This window comes from Macaca nemestrina, chromosome 13 (genome assembly GCF_043159975.1).
Source record: "Macaca nemestrina isolate mMacNem1 chromosome 13, mMacNem.hap1, whole genome shotgun sequence".
NCBI lineage: Eukaryota > Metazoa > Chordata > Mammalia > Primates > Cercopithecidae > Macaca > Macaca nemestrina.
Genome location: NC_092137.1, coordinates 121,703,416 through 121,728,618, shown reverse-complemented (window position 1 = coordinate 121,728,618; position 25,203 = coordinate 121,703,416). Strand labels below are relative to the sequence as shown.

At 56.6% G+C, this 25,203-nt stretch overlaps 2 protein-coding genes and 1 pseudogene across 15 annotated transcripts in view; 2 read left to right on the top strand and 1 right to left on the bottom strand.

Moving 5' to 3' along the window:
• The first annotated feature begins 1,432 nt into the window (after positions 1–1,432).
• On the top strand, positions 1,433–17,099 carry LOC105490040 (AT-rich interaction domain 5A). 2 transcript variants are annotated; one of them, XM_011755260.2, is made up of 7 exons: positions 1,444–1,521; positions 11,886–12,001; positions 13,804–13,942; positions 14,229–14,281; positions 14,649–14,746; positions 15,035–15,194; positions 15,582–17,099. In XM_011755260.2, exons 1-7 carry the CDS (start codon positions 1,518–1,520, stop codon positions 16,794–16,796), a joined length of 1,785 nt encoding a protein of 594 aa, XP_011753562.2. In that variant the 5' UTR covers positions 1,444–1,517; the 3' UTR covers positions 16,797–17,099. The 2 variants fall into 2 exon arrangements, with proteins under 2 accessions (XP_011753563.2, XP_011753562.2); XM_011755261.2 differs by lacking the exons at positions 13,804–13,942; positions 14,229–14,281 and having other exon boundaries at positions 1,433–1,521.
• On the top strand, positions 1,671–10,878 carry LOC105490039 (uncharacterized; annotated as a pseudogene).
• The window catches only part of LOC105490041 (KAT8 regulatory NSL complex subunit 3), a 90,780-nt gene continuing 71,984 nt past the window's right edge, over positions 6,408–25,203 (bottom strand). For 9 of the 13 annotated variants that reach the window (XR_011612129.1, XR_011612139.1, XR_011612137.1 and 6 more), the window contains 3 exons: positions 22,274–22,392; positions 21,973–22,088; positions 12,268–20,185 (listed from right to left, as the gene is read on the bottom strand). Coding sequence is in view for 1 of the 13 variants with exons in the window: in XM_071077344.1 (XP_070933445.1) it covers positions 9,279–9,299 (21 nt within the window). In the remaining 12 variants the exon portion in view is untranslated. The other 4 variants (XR_011612134.1, XM_071077344.1, XR_011612133.1 and 1 more) reach the window with 3 other exon arrangements.

Sequence of the window (25,203 nt, the reverse complement as noted above, 5' to 3'; positions counted from 1 at the left end):
AGTAATGGGTGCAAAGTGGGTGGGGGGGATGCCTGGGTATGAGGACTCCTCTTCCTGGGTCTAGCTCTGGCTCCAACACCTACCAGCTGTGTTACTTGAGCTGATCTCTCAGACCTCAGTTTTACCCTACAAAATGAGGACAATGATGGTGTGAAGTGCATACAGCTATTATGAGTATTAAAATTCATCAACGAAGATTTCTGTGTAGCTTCTATGTGCTAGGAACAGTGTTCCCGTCCTAGGTAACCACCTGCTGAGACGGAAACCCTGAGCCTCCGTTTCTTCCTCTTTGGCCTGCACAGGTCCAGGTTGCTGCTATGGCTGGCTGGGCACCTCCTCCTGCCTCCATTCACCCTAGGCCTCATTCCCACCTCCCACAGCCTGAACTCATGCTCCCTCTTAGGACTACTCAGCTTGTAGCTGCCACACTCTGTCTGCATTATGTATGTGGGCATTGACTATTACTGGCAGGCCTGGCCACAGAACCTAGGCCAAGGATTTCCTAGTTCGGTCCTTGTCTAGCTCACACTAACCACCTCTCCTTTTTTTTTTCTTTTTTTTTTGAGGCAGGGTCTCCGTCTGTTGCCCAGGATAGAGTGCAGTGGTGTGATTGCAACACACTACAGCTTCGACCTTCTGGGCTCAAGTGAGCCTCCCGCCTCCGCCTCCCAAAGCACAGGGATTCCTCACCTGGCCTTCTTTGTTGGCCTGGGTGGGGAATGGGAAATGCACAGGGCCACTTTCTTTTTTTTTTTTTTTTTTTGAGACGGAGTCTTGCTCTTGCTCTGTCGCCCAGGCTGGGGTGCAGTGGCCGGATCTGAGCTCACTGCAAGCTCCGCCTCCCGGGTTTACGCCATTCTCCTGCCTCAGCCTCCCGAGTAACTGGGACTACAGGCGCCCGCCACCTCGCCCGGCTAGTTTTTTTTTGTATTTTTTAGTAGAGACGGGGTTTCACCGTGTTAGCCAGGATGGTCTCGATCTCCTGACCTCGCGATCCGCCCGTCTCGGCCTCCCAAAGTGCTGGGATTACAGGCTTGAGCCACCGCGCCCGGCCTGCACAGGGCCACTTTCAAATCAAAGTCAGAAGCACTTTGCTTGCTCCACAGAGCCCTCAGTGCTCTGCTGAAAGCAAGGAGGATTTTTCCAAGGCTCTAGTTTTGCCTCCAGGGAAACTGAGGCACAAGGCATCAATGATTCCTGGGGGTCCTGCCTCCGCTCCTCTAGGTGAGTAGCCTTTTCCATGGGCCCCACTCTGAAAGCCGAGAGGCCAGGGGCACGCACTACAATTCCCAGAGGTCCCCGGGCGCGGGAACGTCCCCCACCCCACGCCTCCCCCGCACGACGGAGCCGGGCCCACCAATGGGAGCCCAGAGTGGGGCGAGCAGGGGCGGATCGGGGCGGGGCTGCGGGGAGGCGGCCGGCGGGCGGCGCCGCGAGCCAGTAGCTCAGAGAGCGCGGGATCCGGACAGCCGCGCGCTGAGGGTCTCGGGGCGAGCGCCGCGGGACGTCGCCGGGCCATGGGTAAGCGGCTCCACGGCGCGGCCCGGGCCGGGGCTCGGCGGCCCTGCAGGGAGGGCCCAGGTGCCGGCGCCGGGTCCCCTCCAGCCCTCGTGGCGGTCGGGGCGCTGTGCGGGGCGGAGAGGGGTCCGCGGTGGGCTGCGGGGCGCGGGCCGAAGGGAGCGAGCCCGGCCCGCGGCTTCAGCGCTCCCGGCCGGCGCGGAAGGGGCGAGGCCGGGCGTCCGCGCGCGTTTCGAGAAAAGGAAAGACAAAAAGTTTTGGCGGCCAGGGGCTTCCCGGGCGTTTATCTCGAAACTCTCTTCGCCGTCTCTTGCCTGAAATGTGCCGAGCCCGGCACGGCGCTGTCGTCCCACTTCCTGCTGCGGTTTCCCCCGCGAGCCGGGCTCAGCTCCTGTGTTGTGACAGCTGCCGGCGGCCGCCCTCCGCCCCTGACACCCCGCGGGTTTCCGAACCGCGGCGCCGCCGGGCGGGCGCAGACTCCGGGTCCGGGGCGCGCGGCCCTTCCCTCTGCGGCGCCGTTTCCTGCAGGGGCTGCGCGGGTGCGAAGAACTTGCTCAATGCGCTGTGAAGGCTCCACGGTTCCTCTTTCGGCCGCGGGCTGCGCCGATGGTCCGGGGCGCCCGGCTTCGCGCCCCTGCCCATTCCTTCTCTTCCGTTCTCTCTTTCCCTCTCCCGTCTCCCCGCCCACCCGCCGCGGCCCCGCAGGAGAGGGGTCGCTTCCCTGGTTCCTCTCCTGTCCCTTGTGTGTCCCCTTCTTTTCCCTCGGTCTGCAGAAGGGACGGGGCGGCGGGTGGGGAGCGCCGGGGAAGAGGGCAAGGGCGCGGGCAGCGATGCCCGGCTTCGCGCTCGGTGGGAGCAGCGGGGCAACCCGGGCCCGCGCTCAGTCCCTCCGCGGTGTCTAGGGGTCGCCCGGTCTGGGGTCGCGTCTTCCTCCGCCCAGCGCCGGCGTGGTGGGGTTTGCGCGATGCAGGACCCCCGAGGGCACGGGGGGTCCCGAGGCGCTGCGGGTCCAGTGTCCCTTTGTTTGCGGAGTCTTGGGTCAGTAAAGAGGGCCCCAGGGGAGGACAACAGGTGCCTCTTGCGCCACCCGGGCCCCACTGGTGGGAGCCCACACGCACGGTGGCGTCTCTGCCTACAGGCAACGCTAGAGCACAGGAGGGGTGGGAGATGGGGCTCGAGGACTTCACCCCACGGCAGAGCTCAGAGCCCAATCCAGGCCGTAGGGACCCGCCTGGGGCCTAGCACTTGGTGTGGCAGAGGTAGAGAGGGCCTCGGACAATCTGCCTCTATAGTTGGGAGACGTCACCTGGCACCTCTGAGCCTCTGTCCCGTAGGTGGAATGGGGACACATGAAGCCATCTGAGGAGCTCTCACTGTCACCACCAAATGTGGTCCAGACTCAGTGGGGAGGGACAGCCCCATCCTGGAATTGGGGCTTTTAGGACATCCCAGAGCCTGGTAAGAGGGACAGGGAGAGTGGGGCTTGGAAGTTGATAGCCTCACATTCAGTGTCCCCCGCACCTCCTTCCCCTTCTGTACCCTCTGGTGGCTCTTGTGGCCTCAGCTGCTCCCAGACCCTGTCTCTCTCGCCCTCCCCCAAGCTGAGGTACTGAGGCCGGGTTGTGGCTTGAGCTGCACCTGTGCCCCGGTATGGAGTGGGGGTCCCAGGCCCATGGCGTTTCTCCTCATTGCTGGCTCCAGCTCAGCCCCTGGCAGGCGCCCCGTCCCCAGACTCCTGGACCAAGCCCCGCGGAGACTCGGCCTGGCCGCCGCTCTCGCGCTGCCAAGTGGACCGGCCGTTTCGCCGCTTCAAAGGCTGTCTTTGTTTCGCTCCAGCTCAAGCTCAGAGAAACTTAAGCCAACAACCTCAGCCGAGGGGGCGGGGCGGCGTCTGCTGGTTGTTATTGAGGCTGCTGTTACCATTATTGTGGTAATTGACGCACTGTTCCCAGTCGGTGACTTTTCATGAAAGGAAGTGTCACTTCCTTCCCATCACACCCAGGGTGAATGGGGCGGGCAGCAGAAAGATGGGGAGGGAGGGAGAGAAGGAAAGGGGTGTGCGCCTCCAGCAGACCCTTAGGCTTGAGAGCTGTGTGGCCGTGTACTAGTCACTGCCCCTCTCTGGGCAACAGGGGTCTGTAAGTCCTGCACCCAGGAGGCTGATGTTTCCGGAGCAGCTGCTGGGCAGCGAGGTGCCTTGGGGAGGGAGCAGGACAAGCAGGCCTCCGGTCTTCTCACTGCGCCTGGCTGTGGTTTGTGGGGGAAGCCTCCTTTCTCTTCTCGATTTCTTCCGCTGAGAACACTGGGCACATTGAGTCTAGCACGCCCATCTTGTGGATGGGAAAGGGAGATATAGAAGCAGTGACCAACTTGGTAAGAGGTGCAGCCATGCGGTGCTAGAGCCCCTTGCTCCGTCTGTCCTCTTGGCCCACTCTCATGTCCTTACAGCTTGATGTCTGCCAGGGCAGGGGCCCGCTGACTTCCCCACATCCACCCACTGCCCGGCCCCATAGCTACCTTCTAGTCCTAGCTAAGCCCCATGAGACACCTTAAGTTTGTCCTCAGTGACTCTCGACCACCGCCCCACTGCCTTCACCTTCCTGCCTTTGCGTACCCCAACTTCACCAGGTTGGCTGGGCCCTGGCCAGAGCTGGCCCCCTACTCCCTTAGGTAACGGAGCAGTTTTTTAAAAGGAATCTCAGTAGGTATCAACAGGTCTTTCCTCCTTCCTCAAGATTATGGAGATAACACCCCTTATTCAAAGATGGTGGGTCCTCTGGGCCCTCCCCCACCCAGGCCAGGGAAGTTGATTCACAGGGTGTGGGGGCTGTGCCCCCCACGCCCCCACTGCCCAGCACTCTCACCAGCCCCCTCCCATCCCTGAGCCTGGATGCCTTAGCAGGCAACACAGACCTGCTCTTGCTAGCAGAGTGACTGCAGCGATATGCTGGGAAACTGCACATCTCCTTGGGGAAAGGGGATGAGTTTGCACCCTCTGAGCACAGATAAGGAACCTGAGGTCTCCCTGCTCCCATTACAAAGAAAAAAGACTTTAGCTGTCAGGGATCAGCGTCTCTCAGGAGTCAGACTACCCTGGTTCTGAATCCCAGCTCTGCCATGGATAAGCTGCGTGGCCCCAGGCAAGTCACTGAACCTCTCTGAGCCTCAGGTATTCTCTCTGTTATATCTGGATGGCTGGGAAGATTCAACAAAGCAGTGTTGTATGAGATGCCCAGCCCACGCCAGCCAGGGCACTGATTTGAGTCGGTGGAGCATATAACTTGAGAACAAGTAGACCTACTGGAGGGAGCGACAGATTAACCTCTTCAGTGCTGGAGTGGTAGGATCTGGGAGTTGAGCTTGACTCAGACAGGCACCATGGAGTTAGAAAGAAATGAGACTCATAGCACAGGAAGAGCCTCAGGCAATCCTCCCGCCCAGCACCCTGCTGCACCCTCTGTCTAGTGAGGGACGGGGTCACTAGGAGCCCAGGCTCGTCTTCTGGTGCAGCCACCTAGCCTGCCCTGGCCCTCTTCCCAGCAGTGAAATGAGGAAATTGCAGGGGGGCTTGTGGAGTGAACTACCGTTGTCAGGGTTTTTCTAACACCATTTTCTAGCTGCACAAAACCCAAGGAACAAACTAGGAATAAACCTCCCCAAGAAAGCACAGGAGCTTTTTAAGAAGGAACTTCTGAGGACTGCAGAGGGAAACCTGAATTACGGAGACACATGATCCTGAAAAGAAAGATGCAGTACTGTAAAGGTATTATTTTTCCTCAATGTAGTTTATAAACTTAAATGCAATCAAAGCCCTAGTAGTGGGAGTTGTTTGTTTGTTTGTTTTGGAGACAGAGTCTCTGTCCCCAGGCTGGAGTGTAGTGGCCTGATCTCAGCTCACTGCAACTTCCACCTCCTGGGTTCAAGTGATTCTCCTGCCTCAGCCTCCCGAGTAACTGGGATGATTGGTGTGTGCCATCATGCCCAGCTAATTTTTGTATTTTTAGTAGAGACGAGGTTTCACCATGTTGGCCAGGATGGTCTCGATTTCTTAACCTCGTGATCTGCCCGCCTCGGCCTCCCAAATGTGTTTTTTTTTTTTAAATTTTTTTGTTTTGTTTTGTTTTAAGAGAATGTAACAGAATTATCCCAAAGTTCAGATGGAATATTTTAAAAAGACAAGTAATATTGGGCAACTTGCCCTCTGGATAGTAAGTTGTTTTGTAAAGCTACAAAAAATTAAAACAGTGTGCACAGGTCCTAGCATTCCACCGTGGATGAAACAGAATAGAAAGTCCAGAAATAGTCCCACATGTGTTCCTTATAAGCATTGACATTGTGGGGAAAGTAGCTTTTTACACCACTGGGGGAGGAGGCCACTCACTGGGACCCCCTAACCAATGGGGAGAAAATATGGCTAGGATCCCTATTTCATCCTGTATACAGGAATAGATTCCAGATGTGTTACGAGTGAGTAATGAGACAGTAATCACCATCATCATCATTATTGCTTGCTGGATGGAGAAAGGTGAAGTCTGGATGACATTCTTATGGAGAGCATTTTTCTTTTTTGCATTTGATCCCCCACTTCTGCTACAAATAAAACATGCAAGGCATTGTGCCAGGAAGGCACCTGCACACAAGGCTGGGAACAGGGCAGCAGTGCGGTGGCTCGTAGCAGCAGCAGCTCTCGGGCAAGTGGGTTTCTCCTGCCTCTGTGGGCTGAGTGGGGCCGGGAGACGGGGCCTCCAGCTCCATAAGCCTTTTCCCTCCTCCGTGGAGCCAGGAGAGGGCCCACCCCACCGCGCAGGTCCTGCCTGCCTGGCTGCCAGCTCTCTACTTCCCAACGCAGGACCTGTGTGGCCCAACATCTATGGCGGTGGGTTTCAAGCTTATTTTTTTATAGCATTTATTACATTTTTTACAAATGTAACCCTGATCTGTGAATGATCAGGGAAAGGGAGAGATTAGGGCAGCGAGGGACAAGACAGAGGACACCCTGAAGACCAAGGGGGAGAGGACTGTCCCTTCTCGTTCATCTAATGCTGCGGAAATGGGGGTCCAAAGGCCTGCAACCCAGAGGGCCCTGGCAGGACAGAGCACCCACGCTGAGAAGGGAGACCGAGTTCATTTGGGGACTTGGCTGGACACAGAGATAGAATGTTTCCCTTTGTGGCTTAAGGCGACAGCTCCAATCCCTTTCCCATCTGGGGTTAAACAGCTCAAACTGGTGACCTCCTTTCCAGGTAACACCAGTGCCTGACTCCGGGAGATCTTCCCCCAGTGTGGTCCAGGCAGAGCTCACAAACTCTGAACCACACAGAAGGGACTAGGGCCCCTCTCGCCCTGTGGCTCGCAGCCTGGCTGCCCACTGGGATGCCCTGGGGAGCTTTGACCCTGCTGCCCCACCTTGGACCTTACATCAGACTCTGAGGGTGGGGCGGGAGCATCAGCGTCTTTCCAAATGCTCCTCCAGGTGATTCTGATGGGCCCTGTCTAACCGCCGTATTTTTCTGAAGCCCAAGGGGCAGCGACTTGCCAGGGTCACATAGCAAGTCAGTGACTGAGAAGCCCCAGTCATACCAAGGAAGATGTGGAGAGGGTCCCTGGATGCCGAGGCTCTGGGGCTGAAGGACTGAGGGGAGGGGATGTGTGAGCCGAGGGCAGCAGGCAGCGGGAGAAGAGCCGGTGGAGGAGGTGCTCCCGGACCTGGAAGGTTTTGGGAATTCACAGATAGCTGGGAGAGAACTCAAGGATCTTCCTCTCCCATTTCACAGCAGGGAAGACTGAGGCACAGAGTCACAGCGGACTTGGCTGGAAAGGCATCAGTCTGGTGGGTCACTTGTTAGTACCCAGGATTTCTGGAGACGGGTGTGTCAGAAGCTAGCCCAAGAGGGTGGCCCCGGTCTCTTTCTCTTTGACAAGCCTTAGGATTGGTTTCTCTCCAGGCTTACTTGGACTCTTCATGAAGGCTTTGCAAATGTTGGTAACCACAGCAACCACTGGACCAGAATCAGACCTTGATTTGAATCCTGGTCCACCAGGGAGTCAAGCGACTTACCCATAACCATTCTGGCTTCAGATTCCCTCTCTTTCAAATGGAATTCCTCCAGGACTGAGGGAGCGAATGTGCAGGCACACCTTGCTCTATCATGCTTTGGTTTATTGTACTTCACAGATACTGCATCTTTTACTCATTGAAGGTTTGTGGCAACCCGGCATCGGGCAAGTCTATCGATGCCATTTTTAACAGCATGCGCTCACTTTTTGTCTCGGTGTCACCGTTTCGTGATTCTTACAACACTTCAAACTTTTTCATTATTGTATCTGTTATGGTGATCTGTGATCAGTGATCTTTGATGTTACTATTGTCATTGTTTTGGGGTACCATGAACCCCACCCACAAAGACAGTGAACTAAATCGATAAATGTTGTGTGTGCTCGTCCTCCACCTGCTCCATCAACCAGCATTCCCCATTTCTCTTCCTCTCTTTCTCTTCTGTGGCCTCCCTGTTGCCTGAGGCACAACAATATTGAAAGTGGGCCAATTAATCCTACAGTGGTCTGTAAGTGTTCAGGTGAAAGGAAGAGTTACAGGTCTTTATCTTTAAATGAAAAACTAGAAATAATTAAGCTTAGTGAGGAAGGCAGGTCGAAAGCCCAGACAGGCCGAAAGCTAGGCCTCTTGCACTGGTTTGCCAAGTTGTGAATGCCAAGGAAAAGCTATTGAAGGAAATCAGAAGTGCTGTTCCAGTGGAACACACATGGTAAGAAAGCGAAAAAGCCTTATTGCTGATAATGGAGAAGGTTTGAGGGGTCGGGATAGAAGATCCGACAAGCCATAACTTAAGCCAAAGCCTCATCCAGACCAAGGCTCTGAATCTCCAATTCTCTGAAGGCTGAGAGAGGTGAGGAAGCTGCGGAAGAAAAGTTGGAAGCTAGCAGAGGTTGCTTCATGAGGTTTAAGGAAAGATGCCATCTCCATCACATAAAAATGCAAGGTGAATCAACCAGGGCTGGTGTAGAAGCTGCTGCAATTTATCCAGAAGATCCAGCTGAGATCATTGATGAAGGTGGCCACACTACCACAGATTTTCCATGTAGATGAAACAGTTTTGTATCAGAAAAAGATGTCATCTAGGACTTTCATAGCTAAGATGTCAATGCATGGCTTCAAAAGACAGGCTGACATGTTAGGGCTAATGCAGCTGGTGGCTTTAAGTTGAAGCCAATCCTCATTTATCATTCCAAAAAAACCTAGAACCTTGAAGAATTATGCTAAATCTACTCACTCTGTTCTACAAATGAAATAACAAAGCCTGGATGACAGCACATCTGTTTATAACGTGGTTTACTGAGTATTTTAAGCCAACTGTTGAGACCTACTGCTCAGAAAAAAGATTCCTTTCAAAATATGACTGCTCATTGACAAGGCAGCAGGTCACCCAAGAGGGCTGATGACAGTGTACCAGGAGCTGCATGTTTCCATGCCTGCTAGCACAACATTTATTCTAGAGCCGAGGATCAAGGAGTGCTTTCAAGTTTCAAGTCTTATTATTGAAGAAATCCATTTTGTAAGGCTATAGCTGCCATAGACAGTGATTCCTCTGATGGATCCGGGCAAAATACATTGAAAACCTCCAGAGAGCATTTAAGGAACATTTGTGATTTGTGGGAGGAGGTCAGAATATCCAAGCATTTGGAAGAAGTTGATTCCAACCTTCACGGATGACTCTGAGGGCTTCAGGATTTCAGTGGAGAAGTCACTGCAGATGCGGTGGAACCTGCAAGAGAACTAGAGTTAGAAGCAGAGCTTGAGAATGAGACTGAATTGCGGCAATCTCATGATCAAACTTGAGTGGATGAGGAGTTGTTTTGTATGGGTGGGCAAAGAAAGTGACTTTTTTGGTTTCTGGTTTTTTCTTTCTTTCTTTTTTTTTTTTTGAGGCAGTCCTATTCCATCGCCCAGACTGGAGTACAGTGGAGTGATCTCGGCTCACTGCAGCCTTCGCCTCCTAGGTTCAAAGGATTCTCCTGCCTCAGCCTCCCAAGTCGCTGGGACTACTGGGACCTGCCCCACACCCAGCTAACTTTTGTGTTTTTAGTAGGGACAGGGTTTTGCCATGTTGGCCAGGCTGGTCTCAAACTCCTGACCTCAGGTGGTCCGCCCACCTCGGCCTCCCAAAGTGCTGGGATGACAGGCATGAGCCACTGTGCCCATCCTAAAGTGCTTCTTGAGGTGGAATCTACTCCTGGTGGAGATGCTGTGAACATTGTCAAAATGACAACAAGGGATTTAGAATGTTACAGAAACTTAGCTGATAAAGCAGCAGCAGGGTTTGAGAGGATGGACATCAGTTTTGAAAGAAGTTTTGCTGTGGATAAAATGCTGTCAAAAACAGCATCACATGCATGTCATGGAAAAATCTTTCACGAAAGGAAGAGTTGCCAGGCACAGCGGCTCACGCCTGTAATCCCAGCACTTTGGGAGGCCGAGGCGGATGGATCATGAGGTCAGGAGTTCGAGACCAGCCTGGCCAATATGGTGAAACCCCGTCTCTACTAAAAATACAAAAATTAGCCGGGCGTGGAGGCGGGCGCCTGTAGTTCCAGCTACTCAGGAGGCTGAGGCAGAAGAATCACTTGAACCCGGGAGGCAGAGATTGCAGTGAACCAAGATCATACCACTGTACTCTAGCCTGGGGGACAGAGCGAGATTCTGTCTCAAAAAAAAAAAAAAAAAAAAAAAGGAAGAGTTAATGGATGTGGCAAACTTCATTGTTGTCTTCTTTTAAGAAATTGCCACAGTCACCCCAGCCTGAGAAACCACCACCCTGAGATCCCTCAGCAGCCGTCGACATGGAGGCAAGACATAAGAACATCTACCAAAGCAGGACCACTTTGGGCCACCCTCTTGGGCTAGCTTCTGATACACCCGTCTCCAGAAATCCTGGGTACTAACAAGTGACCCACCAGCCTGATGCCTTTCCAGCCAAGTCCGCTGTGACTCTGTGCCTCAGTCTTCCCTGCTGTGAAATGGGAGAGGAAGATCCTAGCGTTCTTTGCTAGCCAAGGATTCTACCCCATGCCTCTGAGTACCACTGGCCCCTGGCTTATGCTGCTTTGGGTTTCTTGTTCCCGAGGAGATTCTTTTTCTGTCTGGGATGGAAGGGAAATCTCATAGGTTCCTAACAAAAAGGATGTCCTGGGAGGGAGTGAACCAATTCATACTTGATTAACAAAAGGACAAAGGACAGAAACAAAAGGTTGTCAGAAGCCGTGGGTTCCTGGTCTGGTGTCTGCTGCCAGCCTGCGGTGTGGCCCGAGGCAGTTTCCAATGGTTGTGGTTTTTGCAGTGGCAGAGGTGTTGCGTTTTTGCAGCCATCGGCACATGGTGGTTCTCAGTAAAATACAGCCCACAGCTTCTCCAGCCCACGATGCAGGGTTGTCGTGAGCCTTGCTCATTCCAGCTTGGCACCTGCTGTGTGGGGTACGGGCAGCCTCACCGAGCTACCCGGGAGCCCCAGGAGCCACCGGCAGTTCAGCCAGGATGGCTGTGAGTAGCCAAGGGCCACGGAGGAGCTGCCCATGGCCAGGGGCCGGAGGAGGCCACCCAGAGGAAGGCACTTGTCACAGAGACCTGAGGGGTCACCAGGACCCTTGCAGGTGAGGGGAGCATGTGGCCTAATTAGGGCAGTTAGAACTCTGCAGATGCTCGGGAAGGTCAGATGTTCCCGAATATTCTCAGGGGAACTACTACCCAGGGACCCCATGTGTTGCTTTGGGACCACAGCCATGGGATCCTTTAGCTCTCCAGTGAGACTGAGCTGCTTCTCAATTGTGTCTCAGCATGGGGCAGATTTTGGAGACAGGATTTCCCCAAGCGCCATAGCCCAACCCCGGCCTCCTGTGACTTGACCTCAAGGTGGTTTTGCGTTTCCTTCAAAGATGTGGGGAGATAGCTGGAGCAGAGGAAAGAAAAGGGGCAGGTGTGGAACAGATGCAGTGGGTTGTGGGGGAGTGGGGAGGAGGGTCTCTGTGTGTGTGTGTGTGTGTGTGTGTGTGTGTGTGTGTGTGTGTGTAGCCTGTGTGCAGCCAGGGACACACCCCTTCCCCCTGGCCAATTCTTTTTTTTTTTTTTTAATGATAGAGACGGGATCTCACTATGTTGGCCAGACAGGTCTCGAACTCCTGATATCAGGTGATCGCCTGCCTGGGCCTCCCAAAGTGCTGGGATCACAGGAGTGAGATCACAGTCACCGGCGCCCTCTGACGACTCTCATTGGGGATGGGGAGACTGCTCCTGTTCCTCCTGCTTGCATCTGAGGTGTTCTCTCCCCACCCCGTCTTCCTTCCCTCTCTCCTTGCAGCAGCTCCTGTCAAAGGGAACAGGAAGCAGTCCGCAGAGGGTGACATCCTAGATCCACCTGCATCCCCCAAACCTGTTGGCGAGCAGAACGGGAGCCAGAACCCCATCCCACTGGAGGTGAGTTGAGTCCCTCTGCTGACTCCCTGGGCGTTCTTCCCTGCCACCCTCACCTGTGTTCAGCCTCCAGGTGAACCTGGACACTCCCCAAGCTCTCAGGAGGCAGATATGTTCCTACCCTGGCCCTGTCCAGCAGCCAGGGGACTGACTTGTCTTCTGTGCCAGAGTTATTGAAACCAAGATTGACTTGGTTTTTGTAGCAGACCCCTTTTTTCAAGTGAAGATGACCCACCACCCTGATCCATGAAACAGACAAAAGCGCCAGCCCGTGATGCAAAACCACATTCACATCCATTCATCCAGATGCATAACATGGGCATATAAAGTCACTCGGTGAGACCAACAGGGCTGTTGCGATGAGCAGAGTCTGAAGGGGGCGCTGCAGGCAGCTTTTTCGGAGCACAGTTGGCCTCGGCTTTCATTCATTTTGGCACAGTCTGGAAAAGTATCCAGATTCATGCAGAAAAGTGTTTGCAAATGGTAGTTGTCTTTAGCAGCTTGCTGGAAATTCAGAGTAGAGGCCTGGAGGAGCAGATTGACTTGAGCAGCTATGAGAGAGCCTTCCTTCTGAGGTCTGCACAGACCAGCCCCAGGGCCCCGGCATGTTACGATTTCATGGGTGATATATGAGTTCGTATGTTGTTTCTTCTCAGAGGTCTTTAATACCTTAAAAACACATAACTATTACAGAAGCTATTTACAACAAACAAAAAAAGTAACACTGAAATAAACTTGAATCAATTTTTTTTTTTTTTTAGGCAGAGTCTCACTGTTACCCAGGCTGGAGGGCAGTAGCACAATCTTGGCTCACTGCAACCTCCACCTCCTGGGTTCAAACGATTCTTCTGCCTCAGCCTCCCGAGTAGCTGGGATTACAGGCATGCACTACCAGGCGTGGCTAATTTTTGTATTTTTAGTAGAGATGGGATTTCCCCATGTTGGCCAGGCTGGTCTCGAACTGCTGACCTCGGGTGATGTGCCCACCTCGGCTTCCCAAAGTGCTAGGATTACAGGCGTGAGCCACCATGCCCAGCTGGATCAAATATTTTGGGAACACATGGCTGTCTGCACTATCCTAGTCTAGATGGTTTATGTCCTGGAAGCTGTCTGTTCTCTGACAGGGTGTAGGCCCTGGGCTGTCTGCCCTGAGCCACTTGCTGGATGAAGGCATCAGCGGAGATTGTCCCTCTGGGACCCGCAACCAAAAGCCTGTGCCCCTGGCAGCAGTGTGCAGTTGAAGCCCAGAGCTTCACCTCCTTGTGCTCAGCACGGCAGGCTGGGGCCACACAGAGGCTCGGGGAACGTGGGCCTGACAGAGCAACCCACGGCACCGGAAAGCACCAGGCGCCTTTGTTCCTTCAGCTTTTCCCTCGGCATTGGGGGTAGGGGGGAGGGCGGCGGGGAGTCCCAGGGACACTGAGCCTGCCCTCCAGGAGCTCCTAGTCTGGCAGAGGAGCTGACACATATATGACAAATCAAGAACAAGACAGAGAAGTGATCCTGGCCTGGAGAAGGCCGGGGACTGCTCTTGTGGCCACCTCTGGAGGCAGCTGCTCTGGGGTGCCCAGCCTCTGGGGGGGGTCCTGAGCTCTAGCCCCTGCCCTAGGGCACTGAGGGCTGACACCTGTGCCAGCCGAACCCAGGAACAGTCACTCCCTCCCAGAACAGTGGCCAGGTGCTCTCTGGGAAACTGGGGTTGGGGGCAAGGTACCTTATTCCTCCTGCAGCCAGTGGTTTCTGCACATCCCCAGCAGCCAGCCACCAACTGGGGCCCATCCCAATGCCTCCTGTTCTCTCCCCAGGACTCCCCCGAGGCAGGCGGGGAGCGGGAGGAGGAGCAGGAGCGGGAGGAGGAGCAGGCCTTCCTGGTCAGCCTCTACAAGTTCATGAAGGAGCGACACACGCCCATCGAGAGGGTGCCCCATCTCGGCTTCAAGCAGAGTGCGTCCCTGGGGTGCAGGCAGGGAGGGGGGCCCAGCAGGGAACCCCACCCAGGCAGGGCATCGGGCAGGCACTCCCACTCTGGGTGACCCAGGTTGCAGATAGAAAGGAGGCCTCCCTCCAGGCTGCCACCGGGCCAGCAGTGCACAGGCCACAGCCTGCCCATCTACTGCAGTGGCCCTGCCTGGGTGTGTGCTGCTCTGTGCCCGCGTGTCAGGGCACTAGGAAGGGGTGGCTGCCCCACCTCCCACGGAGGCTGACGGCCAGCCTGCCCCTCTCTCCCCAGTTAACCTGTGGAAGATCTACAAGGCAGTGGAGAAGCTGGGGGCCTATGAGCTGGTAAGGAAGGCACCCCCAGGCCTTGCCAGACTGCATCTCCCTGGGGTGAGCCTGCAGCGCTGTCCTTGCCTCTGGACAGGAGAAGAGCCAGGATCCCCAGTCCTGCCCCTTCCTCCCCGCCTCCCCCGCTGGTTCTCTGCTGCTCAAAGCAGCTTTTCAGCCTTCCCCATCTGTTCTGCCCGCCCCGTGTTGGAAAAACTGCTTGGGCCAGCAGTCCGTGGCCCTGGGAGGGAGAATCAGCCGCTGTCGGAGCCGCAGAGCAGCTGCCAAACCGCAGTGCTTCGGTCCCTGCGAGGGCGGCCAGAGGCGCAAGGACCCCGCCGCCAGGGGGCGCTCGCGGCCGCGCCCTCACCAGGTGCCCTTGCAGGTGACCGGGCGCCGCCTCTGGAAGAACGTGTACGACGAGCTGGGGGGCAGCCCGGGCAGCACCAGCGCGGCCACGTGCACGCGCCGCCACTACGAGAGGTAGGGGGGTGGGCCCGGGTGCTGGACGCCGCCTGCCCTGCGGGGCTCGGTCGACCTTGCCGGGAGGGCTGGGTGGACTCTGTCCGGAGCGGGCGGGGTGGGCGCCGTCCTCAGCGCTGCGGGGGCCCAGGCTGGCTGGGCGCAGCCACCGAGGGAGCTGAGCTTTGGGGCGAGGAGGAGAGGGTCGTCTTCGGCGCCGGCGGGAAAGAGGGGCTCAGAGGAGGCCACAGAGGCCGGTGGAGGGGATGGGCGCCGACCTCCTGGGGGACATGCCCGGTTCCTCCCCAGGCTGGTCCTGCCATATGTGCGGCACCTGAAGGGGGAGGATGACAAGCCGCTGCCCACCTCCAAGCCCAGGAAACAGTACAAGATGGCCAAGGAGAACAGGGGGGATGATGGGGCCACCGAACGGCCGAAGAAGGCCAAGGAGGAGCGGCGCATGGACCAGGTACGCCTGTGGCTGGGTGGGGCCACCCTGTCCCCTGCCTCTTGTAGCCCCCCCACCCCACAACTCCCTGTGGCCACGGAGCTGTCTGCTCAGAACACACCGAACATGCACCCAGGGCGGGACTTGCAAGGTTCCAGGTTCTCCACAGTGCGCAAGTTCTCTACTTGTGCAAGTAGACTGAACTCCAGCCTGCACCCCACCACCAGGCCCTGTGTCCCAACCTGAGGCTGTGTCCGCTCAGAGGACAGGGCTCCTTTGGAAAATTCTGCACAAAGGACTGCAAGAGCTAGCGGGGAACCTGGGCAGGCCTGAAAGTGCCGCCTCCTGCTCCTGAGGTCAGGATGCATGGCTCGGGCAGCCCTGAGGCGTGGCTTTCTCTCATTCCAGATGATGCCAGGAAAGACCAAAGCAGATGTTGCTGACCCAGCACCGCTTCTTAGCCAGGAGCCCCCCAGGAACAGTACAGAACAGCAGGGCCCGGCCTCTGGGTCTTCTGTGTCCTTTGTGGGTGCCAGCGGCTGCCCTGAGGCCTACAAGCGGCTCCTATCCAGCTTCTACTGCAAGGGGACACACGGCATCATGTCACCACTGGCCAAAAAGAAGCTCCTGGCCCAGGTGAGCAAGGTGGAGGCCTTGCAGTGCCAGGAGGAGGGCTGTCGCCATGGGGCAGAGCCCCAGGCGTCCCCAGCTGTTCACCTCCCAGGGAGTCCCCAGAGCCCCAAAGGGCTGACTGAGAATTCCAGGCACCGGCTGACCCCTCAGGAGGGATTGCAGTCCCCGGGTGGCAGCCTCAGGGAGGAGGCGCAGGCGGGCCCCTGCCCGGCAGCCCCCATCTTCACGGGCTGCTTCCACACCCACCCCACCGAGGTGCTGAAGCCTGTCAGCCAGCACCCCAGGGACTTCTTCTCCAGACTTAAAGATGGGGTGCTATTGGGGCCTCCTGGCAAAGAGGGGCTGTCAGTGAAAGAGCCCCAGCTGGTGTGGGGCGGGGACGCCAACCGCCCTTCTGCATTCCACAAAGGCGGCTCCAGAAAGGGCGTTCTCTACCCCAAGCCCAAAGCCTGCTGGGTGTCCCCCATGGCCAAGGTCCCACCCGGGAGCCCCACGCTCCCGCCCACCTTTCCTGGTAGCACAGGCCTGGGCAGCAAGCGCAGCCTGGAGGAAGAGGGTGCTGCCCACAGTGGGAAGAGACTGCGGGCCGTGTCTCCCTTTCTTAAGGAGGCAGATGCCAAGAAATGTGGGGCCAAACCTGCGGGGTCCGGCCTGGTCTCCTGCCTTCTGGGCCCAGCCCTGGGGCCTGTGCCCCCAGAGGCCTACAGGGGCACCATGCTGCACTGCCCGCTGAACTTCACTGGCACCCCAGGCCCCTTGAAGGGCCAGGCTGCACTCCCCTTCAGCCCCCTGGTCATCCCAGCCTTCCCAGCCCACTTCCTGGCCACTGCGGGCCCCTCACCCATGGCCGCTGGCTTGATGCACTTCCCGCCCACGTCCTTTGACAGTGCTCTCCGCCACAGACTTTGCCCGGCCTCATCTGCCTGGCACGCACCACCAGTCACAACCTATGCAGCGCCCCACTTCTTCCACCTCAACACCAAGCTGTAGGCCAGCCCATGTGGAGTCGACCGGGGCCGACAGCGGGCAGGTGCTGTTGCTAGAGGGCTCTGGACTAGTGCCTGTTACCCAGGACACCCAGGCCATGCCCCTGGCTGGGCAGCCTGGCACAAGTGAAGGAGGTGGTGGGAAAACTGGGTGTATCTCAAGGCAGCAGGCTGAGCCCAGAGCAGAGGACCCAGTTGTTACAAGGCCCTGGGAGAGGGTGGGCAGCTCCCACTGCCCCAGAGCAGCGCTTAGAGCACCCAGGTTGCCCACGGAAAATCCAATAAACAGAAACGAATGGGAATCCACATAGCCCTGAGATGCACATGGTATGGGCCTTTGTAACGGCAGGCAAGGCGGGGGTGAGCTCGTGGGTGGGGCTGCCATTAGGGGGCCAAGGAGGTGGACCTGAACGCCACCACCCCGAGAGCAGGCCTAAAGCAAACCCCAGCCTCTGCCCCTGTGCAGGCAGCCTCTGACATCCATCCTTGCCTTCGGTCTGGCTTCCTAGTTGAGCCTCGGGAACACGTCGCCTTTCTCATTGTGGAGATGGGGATTGGAGACCCTGGGAGGGTCAGTGACTTGCCCAGGTTCCCCTGGCAGGAGGGGCAGAGGAGGGCTGCGCAGGCCGTGTGACTCCTGTGCTCTGAGGACCCCAGGCTGTTACCAGTGCCCCCCGGGGTTTGGGGGTGTGACCAGGATGCCTGAGTTGGTCTGCCTTGGTGGTGGATGTAGATTATCTGGGGCCTGTAGCCGAGCCCTCTCTGCAGCACCATCCCACTTGCCTGACCCACATGGACGGTCCAGAATTGGACTGGATTGAAATCACAGGAGGTGCCTGGAGGGAAAGGGGAGCGGATGCCCTGTCTCGGCCTGGGTGTCTGCGTCGGTAACAAGCCCCTGCGGTTTCAGATGTGGTTGCCCCAGGGCTCATCTAGAACCCCTGTGGCCTGATGCCCTGCTTGCTGCAGGCCTGATGGGAGCAGGGCCTTGGCTCAGGAGGAGGGAGGGTGGGTTCTTTTCAGAGGCACCATCCCCTCTCCACAAGCAGCCTGCACCCAAGCAATTTCATATGTAGTCCTGGAAAAGTGGGGCTACTGCTGGTCAAGCAGAGGGTAGATGTCGGGGCATCAGGTGTGAGCAGGTCAGCGGGCAACACACACCACTGGAACTTGCCGTGCCCGCTGGGCCTGGGATACTCATGATCTCCGGCCGTGGGAGGGGCCCCCGTAGTTTGCAGGTAGGGAGGCTGAGGCCAGGGATGGGAAGGGTCTTGCTTGCCCAAGGCCACCATTCACAATGACAGAACCCAGGCCAGGGAACGTGCAGCATGCTTGGCACCAGGGAGTGGGCAGCCAGGCCAAAAGTGCACCCTATCTAGCCCCTGCCCCTGGCCACCTCCTTCAGGAGCAGCCTGTGACCGGTGGAGGGGCAGAGGGTGGTGGTCCCTGCTGTTGAGAGCACTCGGGCTCTGCAGGGGCATCTCCCAAACTTCCACCTCCTTCCTTCTGAGAGGTGCCAAGATGCCAGCCTAAGCACCTGCAGTGACCTGCCCTGAGCTCCCACTGCCACATGCAGTCCTTCTCTCCGAGCTGCAGAGGCTCAGTGGATGATAAAGGATGGGAAGGGGCCGGGTGCGGTGGCTCAAGCCTGTAATCCCAGCACTTTGGGAGGCCAAGGCGGGCAGATCACCTGAGGTCAGGAGTTCGTGAACAGCCTGGCCAACATGGTGAAACTCTGTCTCTACAAAAAATACAAAAATTAGCGGGGCATGGTGGCGGACGCCTGTAATCCCAGCTACTTGGGAGGCTGAGGCGGCAGAATCACTTGAACTCGGGAGGTGGAGGTTGCAGTTAGCCCAGACTGCGCCACTGCACTCCACCTTAGGCAACGAGCAAAACTCAAAAAAAAAAAGGGTGGGGGGGGGGGGCTGAGTTCTGCCCACCCTCCAGGCCCTGGGTGCTGGGCCACAGACCACTGGGGTCAGATCCCCTGGATAAAAGGGGCAGGGTCCCTTCATCTGCAAAGCAACATCGGTCTGGCCCCGGCACAGATGGGCAGGACTTGAGCGCAAGCGGCTCAGCGCTGTGGTCATGGCGCCCTCTGGAGGCCCATCTGGAGAATGCACCTCCCGTGGGGCGTCTGTCCCGGGCAGGTGGGCGCCCTGGGCAGGAGGCAGGGGACCCTGTTTTGGCACAGATGCTAGAGCCCGATGTAGTCATGCTTCCAGGACACCCTCTGGGCCCAGTGCCCCACAGCCTGGTACTAACTGTACCCGATTCTCGGAGGGCAGCATCCCGGCTCACAGCTGGACTAAATGGTGGGTTCCCATCAGTGCCTCTGATTCCTCAGTGAGCAGAGACTGAGGACAGGTACTAGGGCTGGAGACCTGAGGCTGGAGACGAGAATGAGTGATCTCAGACAGGAGCGCCCCCACGCCAGGGCAGTGCCCTGGGGCCTCTGGGCAGCACCAGGTTCCACCTGAGGTTGGCGGCACGGGTTTTGGGTTTCGGCGGGACCAGGCCACCAGCTGTGTGCCGATTCGGAATAGGGGAGAGCCAGGTTCCACCGAGGAGCTGGGCCGGGGAGTCTGGTGCAGCAGAGCGGAACAACGGAGCTGAGGCGAGTGCAGGGAGCCAGGCCAGTGGAGGGCCTGGAGTCGAAGCTGGGTGCGGGGAGCCAAGGACGGGTGGCGGGACTGATGGACCACAGTGGGGCTCCGAGAACCACGGGACTGAAGGAGGTGGGCTGGGAATAAGAGGGCTGGCTGACGTCCCCGGTACCTGGGTGCACTCGTGAGAGTGAGTGGAGGAGAGCAGGCCAAGAAACGAAGGGGCCAGGGCGTGGGAAGCCTTGGAGTCACCGCCTTTGGACCAAGGTCAGGCAAGAAGTGGGGAGGAGGGGCTCGGGGTCCACAGCAAGGCCACGATGCAGGGGCAGCAACATGGGCTGGAAGCAACCCACTTCGGGACAGCGTGGAGAAGCGATCTGCACTGGAGAGAGCTGAGGGAGTGGTCTCTGGGTGGGCAGAGCCACGGGCTGGCAGGGGAGGAAGCAGAGGGGCAGCTGGGAGTCCAGGCAGGGAAGTCAGAGACCTCCACCCCTCAAAACCAGAGGGTGGGCCAGGTGCGATGGCTCATGCCTGTAATCCTAGAACTTCAGGAGGCCAAGGCAGGCAGATCATCTGAGGTCAGGAATTCAACACCAGTCTGGCTAACATGGTGAAACGCCATCTCAACTAAAAATACAAACATCAGCCGGGCGTGGTGGCATGCACCTGTAGTTCCTGCTACTAGGGAGGCTGAGGCAGAAGAATCACTTGAACCCAGGAGGCAGAGTTTTCAGTGAGCTGAGATTGTGCCACTGCACTCCAGCCTGGCGACAAGAGTGAAACCCTGTCTCAAAAAAGCAAAAAAAACAAAAAAAAAAACAAAAAACAGAGGCTGCTGACAGTGCCCTGAGACGTGTTTAAACTTTTTTTTTAAGAGATGGGGGTCTTGCAGTGTTACCCTGGCTGGAGTGGTGCTGTGGCTATTCACAGGCAAGGCTATCATGCATTGCGGCACCCAAACTCCTGGGCTCAAGCAGTCCTCCCGCCTCAGCCTCCCAGGCAGCTGGCACTGCAGGTGCATGTCACAGCAGCCAGCTAAATGTTTTCTTTTTTTTTTTTTTTTTTTTTTTTTTTTGAGACGGAGTCTCGCTCTGCCGCCCAGGCTGGAGTGCAGTGGCCGGATCTCAGCTCACTGCAAGCTCCGCCTCCCGGGTTCACGCCATTCTCCTGCCTCAGCCTCCCGAGTACCTGGGACTACAGGCGCCCGCCACTGCGCCCGGCTAGTTTTTTTGTATTTTTTAGTAGAGACGGGGTTTCACCGTGTTAGCCAGGATGGTCTCGATCTCCTGACCTCGTGATTCGCCCGTCTCGGCCTCCCAAAGTGCTGGGATTACAGGCTTGAGCCACCGCGCCCGGCCTAAATGTTTTCAAATAATTGCCAGAATTTAAAAATCAGATTTCACATAAAAAATGTGGATATCAGGCTTCTCTTTAAAAACCAGAATTTCTGGCCAGGCGCTATGTCTCATGCCTGTAATCCCAGCACTTTGGGAGGCCGAGGCGGGCGGATCAGCTGAGGTCAGGAGTCAAGACCAGCCTGGCCAACATGGTGAAACCCTGTCTCTACTAAAAATACAAAAATTAGCTGGTCGTGGTGGCGGGCGCCTGTAATCCCAGCTACTCGGGAGGCTGAGGCAGGAGAATCGCTTAAACCTGGGAGGCGGAGGTTGCAGTGAGCCGAGATTGTGCCACTGCACTCCAGCCTGGGTGACAGAGTGAGACTCCATCTCAAAAAAAAAAAAAAAAAAATTCTGGCCACGTGGGAGCACTTCCTGGAGGTGAGCAGTTGCTGCTGCCTTTTGGACAGGGTGACCTACCCATTCACCACAGTTGCCCCAGCCCCTAACTCCACAAACCTGAGGGACCCAGCCCTTTGCCCCCTGCCCCAGGCACCCCTGTTCAAGCCAGAGTCCTGTTGCTGCTCAGACAATAGGTGGCAGCTTTTGAGACTCCTTCCCATGTTGGAGGTTCTTGGCTTCACGCCTAGAGTTCCCACCACCTGCTGGGCCTTGTCATCCAGCGCTCAGGGGTCAGCAGATAGAGAGGGAAGCTCAAAGAGCTGAAGCCAGAACACAGGCCCTGAGTCCTGACTCCTCCCCGGGTTCAGTGTGTCCGTAAAGGTTCTCAGGCCCCTTACTGGCAAGCAACAGAAACAAACCCTGACCCAGGTAAGAGGGAGCCTGAGTGACTGAGAACTGCAGGAAGAAGAGAACCCCCAGGCCACCGGGGGTGGGGACAGCAGCCCTGCACCCCTGCACCCCTTCTCTGGCACTGCCATGGGTGAGCTGGAGCCAGCTCCTCCTGGCCCAGAGAGCACACTGCAGGCATCTTTTCCCAGCTCTCGGTTGATGCCTACTGGGAGCTTGAACTAGGCAAGGCAGGAGTATCTACAACCCCCAGAAATCAGCACATGCTGGCTGAGTGCGGTGGCTCACATCTGTAATCCCAGCACTTTGGGAGGCCGAGGCAGGCGGATCACCTGAGGTCAGGAGTTCGAGACCAGCCTGGCCAACATGGTGAAACCCTGTCTCCACTAAAAATACAAGAATTAGCCAGGAGAGTGGCGGGCACCTGTAATCCCAGCTACTGGAAGGCTGAGGCAGGAGAATTGCTTGAACCTGGGAGGCGGAGGTTGCAGTGAGCCAAGATCATGCCATGCACTCCAGCCTGGGCCTCAGAGGGAGACTCTGTCAAAAAAAAAAAAAAAAAAGAAATCAGCACGTGCTACACATCAGGGCTCCCCCCGCCCCCAGCCAGGGGTCAGTCACCTAGCAGCACGCACTGCCGACTCAGCTCCAACTGCCTCCTCTCCCTGGGGTCCCGCTTCAGGATACACTGTGAGGGGAGACTCTTATCTGAGGCCTCTGCTTACCCGGTAACCTCTGAGGCTGTTGCCTCAGAGGAAGCATGTCTTCCAGGTAGACCAAGACAGTAGCTGCCGTGCTGCGTGATGCCAGGTGCATACCCTTCTCTGGGTCTCCGTTCCCTCATCTGTGATGTGGAAATTAGTCACTTCTACCTCAAGAGTGGGGGCATTTAGTGAAAGTGCTCTGTGAACTAAAGTTCTGACGAATGTGGATCATCACCTCCCTCCCCACCGGCAGTGCTGCTCTACCAGCCTGACCGCCCCGCGCCCTGCCCTTTACCTCACTGCTTTTTAACATTCCTGCCCTCCCGCCTGGCTTCTGACTCACAGTCACACTGAACTTCGGATCCTGTCAGCGTCTGGGTCAAGTATGGCCAGTCCGTTCCCCCCAGGTATCAACTTTGACTGATGGTGGCTGTCTGCAGCTTGGGGTTGACTCAGTGTGACAGTGATGCAATTGATTAGTAATGTCTGCCAAGGCCACAGGCAGCGGTGTGGAGGCTCACCTGCCACTTAGTTGCCATCTCTGTCTACATGGAGGATGATCTAACTGTGCCTGATGATGGGCTGTCTGATGTAAGTCCTGACCTCACTGCCTCATCTTAGCCACAGCTCCTGTGCAGAGCCGCCTAGTTTCTCTCCCACAGGAGCAAGGGTTGTGGAGGAGCAGGTCTTGGATTGGGCGGTCAAATCCTAGAAGTCTGGGTTGGACAACCCTTGGCCTTGAGCTACAGAGTTTGATCCCTGGGTAGTCGTCAGGCTGCCTCTTGGGAGAAACCCAGGTAGGTTGTCCAAAAACCAGAAAGGTCTTTCCACAGCAGCTGGAGAGGGATGATCTAGGATCCACACCAATTAGATAGAGTAAAAGTGGCACAATTCTGGTGTCATTTGTAGAGTAACTGCAGTGCTTCTGAGCTGGGGCCTGTGGCCTTGGGTATGGGGATAATCAGTAGACGATAAATTTTTTAAATCATTTCAAGGCCGGGTGTGGTGGCTCATGCCTGTAATCCCAGCACTTTGGGAGGCTGAGGCGGGCAGGTTGCCTGAGGTTAGGAGTTTGAGACCAGCCTGGCCAACATGGCGAAACCCCGTCTCTACTAAAAATACAAAAATTAGCTGGGTGTGGTGGTGGGTGCCTGTAATCCCAGCTACTCAGGAGGCTGAGGCAGGAAAATCGCTTGAACTCGGGAGGTGGAGGTTGCAGTGAGCCAAGATCATGCCACTGCACTCCAGCCTTGGTGAAAGGGAGACACTCCATTCAAAAAAAAAAAAAAAGAAAAAAAGAAAAATTCATTTCAAAGTCCAGCTGTCATCAGCTCACCCCTCTGCATAAACCTGGTCCATGACCTTCCATTGCCCTCAAGTTAAAACCCAAATGCCTCAGTCCGGAAGGCTCTTCATGGGCTCTGCTTCCTTCCCCAGGCTCCTGGCTCACATCCACCCCACCCTCCACCACCCACAGCACCCAAACCCCTGCAGTTTCTGCCTGGGCTGATCCCTGAGGCCCCACTCCAGCTCCCTGGCCTGACTGGCTGTCCCTCAGCTCTAGAAGAACCTTTGCACCCAAAAAAACGTGTCACTGCTCCCACTTTTCCTTCCAGTCTCTCAGAAGTTTCTTCCTCCAGGAAGCCTTCCTGGCTTAGGTACCCATCCCGTGTGCCCCCACAGCACCCAGTGCTTGTCTACCCGCCACTGTGGACCCATGACTTCCTGCATCCCTGCTTCCCCAGACTGTCGGCTCCCTGAGGGCAATTCACAATCCCCGTTGACCACCAACCCCAAGTTATACCTAGCCCCGTACAACAGAGGTCCCTTCCTTGTTTCTCTTTTTACCGAAATTATTTTGGTACATGTGCCCACTAGCAACATTCAGAAACATCCCTGGTAATCCTCCACATCCCAGTGGCTCCCAGAGGGCTCCTGCCTGCTCGGGAGGCAGCCCTAGGTTCTTTGCCACTGCATTTGCCCAGATGGCTGCGGTCCTGGGGAGGAGCAGCTCTTCCCACCAATAACCTCTGCCACATTCCCATCTGGCTTTGGAGAAGGGAGAGAACCCGCCCTTGATTCTTCCTTCAGAAATACAGCCACACCCCATCCCTTCCCCTCCCCACCCTGCACACACCCATGAGACCAAGCAGAGACGTTTCATAAGGTTTTAACAACATTTCTGGGAAGCAGCAGAAGGGACTCAAAACAAGGACACAACCCACGACTGCTTCCTGAAGCTGCCTCAGCCCCACCCATGCAGCACATGCCACACCCAGTTCCTGACGTGGATCTGCATCAGGGTCTAGACCTCCGGACACCACCTGCAGCTCCAGGAGGCTCCGCACCTTGGAACTCACTACTCAGAGGAGGAGGAAGGCTCATCTGGGGCTTTTCTCTAAATCCTCATTTCTAGGATTAACTTCCTAGCTGTGGGTCGACAGTGCCCAACCAATGGTGAAAACGCTTGAATATCTCCTCTGCTGAGAAGCAGCCATCCAATCAAAATGGTGGGTTTGGGTTGACTTCTGCCACTCCTCCACACTGCCCCCCGCAATATGTTGAAGTCCTAACCCTCAGCACTTGAGAATGTGGCCTTATTTGGGAATAGGGTTGTTGTGGGTGTAATTCGTTAAGATGAGGTCACAGTGGAGTAGGGTGGACCCTCATCCACCATGACCGGCATCCTTGTAACGAGACAGTCATGGGAAGATGTGGGCACAAGGAGAGTGCTACGGGAAGACAGGACTGGGCACAGGGAGAGTGCCACATGAAGACAGGACTGGGCAGAGGGACAGTGCCACGTGAAGACAGGACTGGGCACAGGGAGAGTGCCACGTGAACACAGGACTGGGCACAGGGAGAGTGCCACGTGAACACCGGACTGGGCACAGGGAGAGTGCCACGTGAACACAGGACATGGACACAGGCAGAATGCTACGTGAAGACAG

Excerpts from the sequence above, each read along its gene's own strand:
- LOC105490040 (XM_011755260.2), top strand. Across the intron at positions 12,002-13,803 it reads AGAACCCCATCCCACTGGAG|GACTCCCCCGAGGCAGGCGG; the intron begins GTGAGTTGAGTC and ends TTCTCTCCCCAG. Across the intron at positions 13,943-14,228 it reads CCATCTCGGCTTCAAGCAGA|TTAACCTGTGGAAGATCTAC; the intron begins GTGCGTCCCTGG and ends CTCTCTCCCCAG.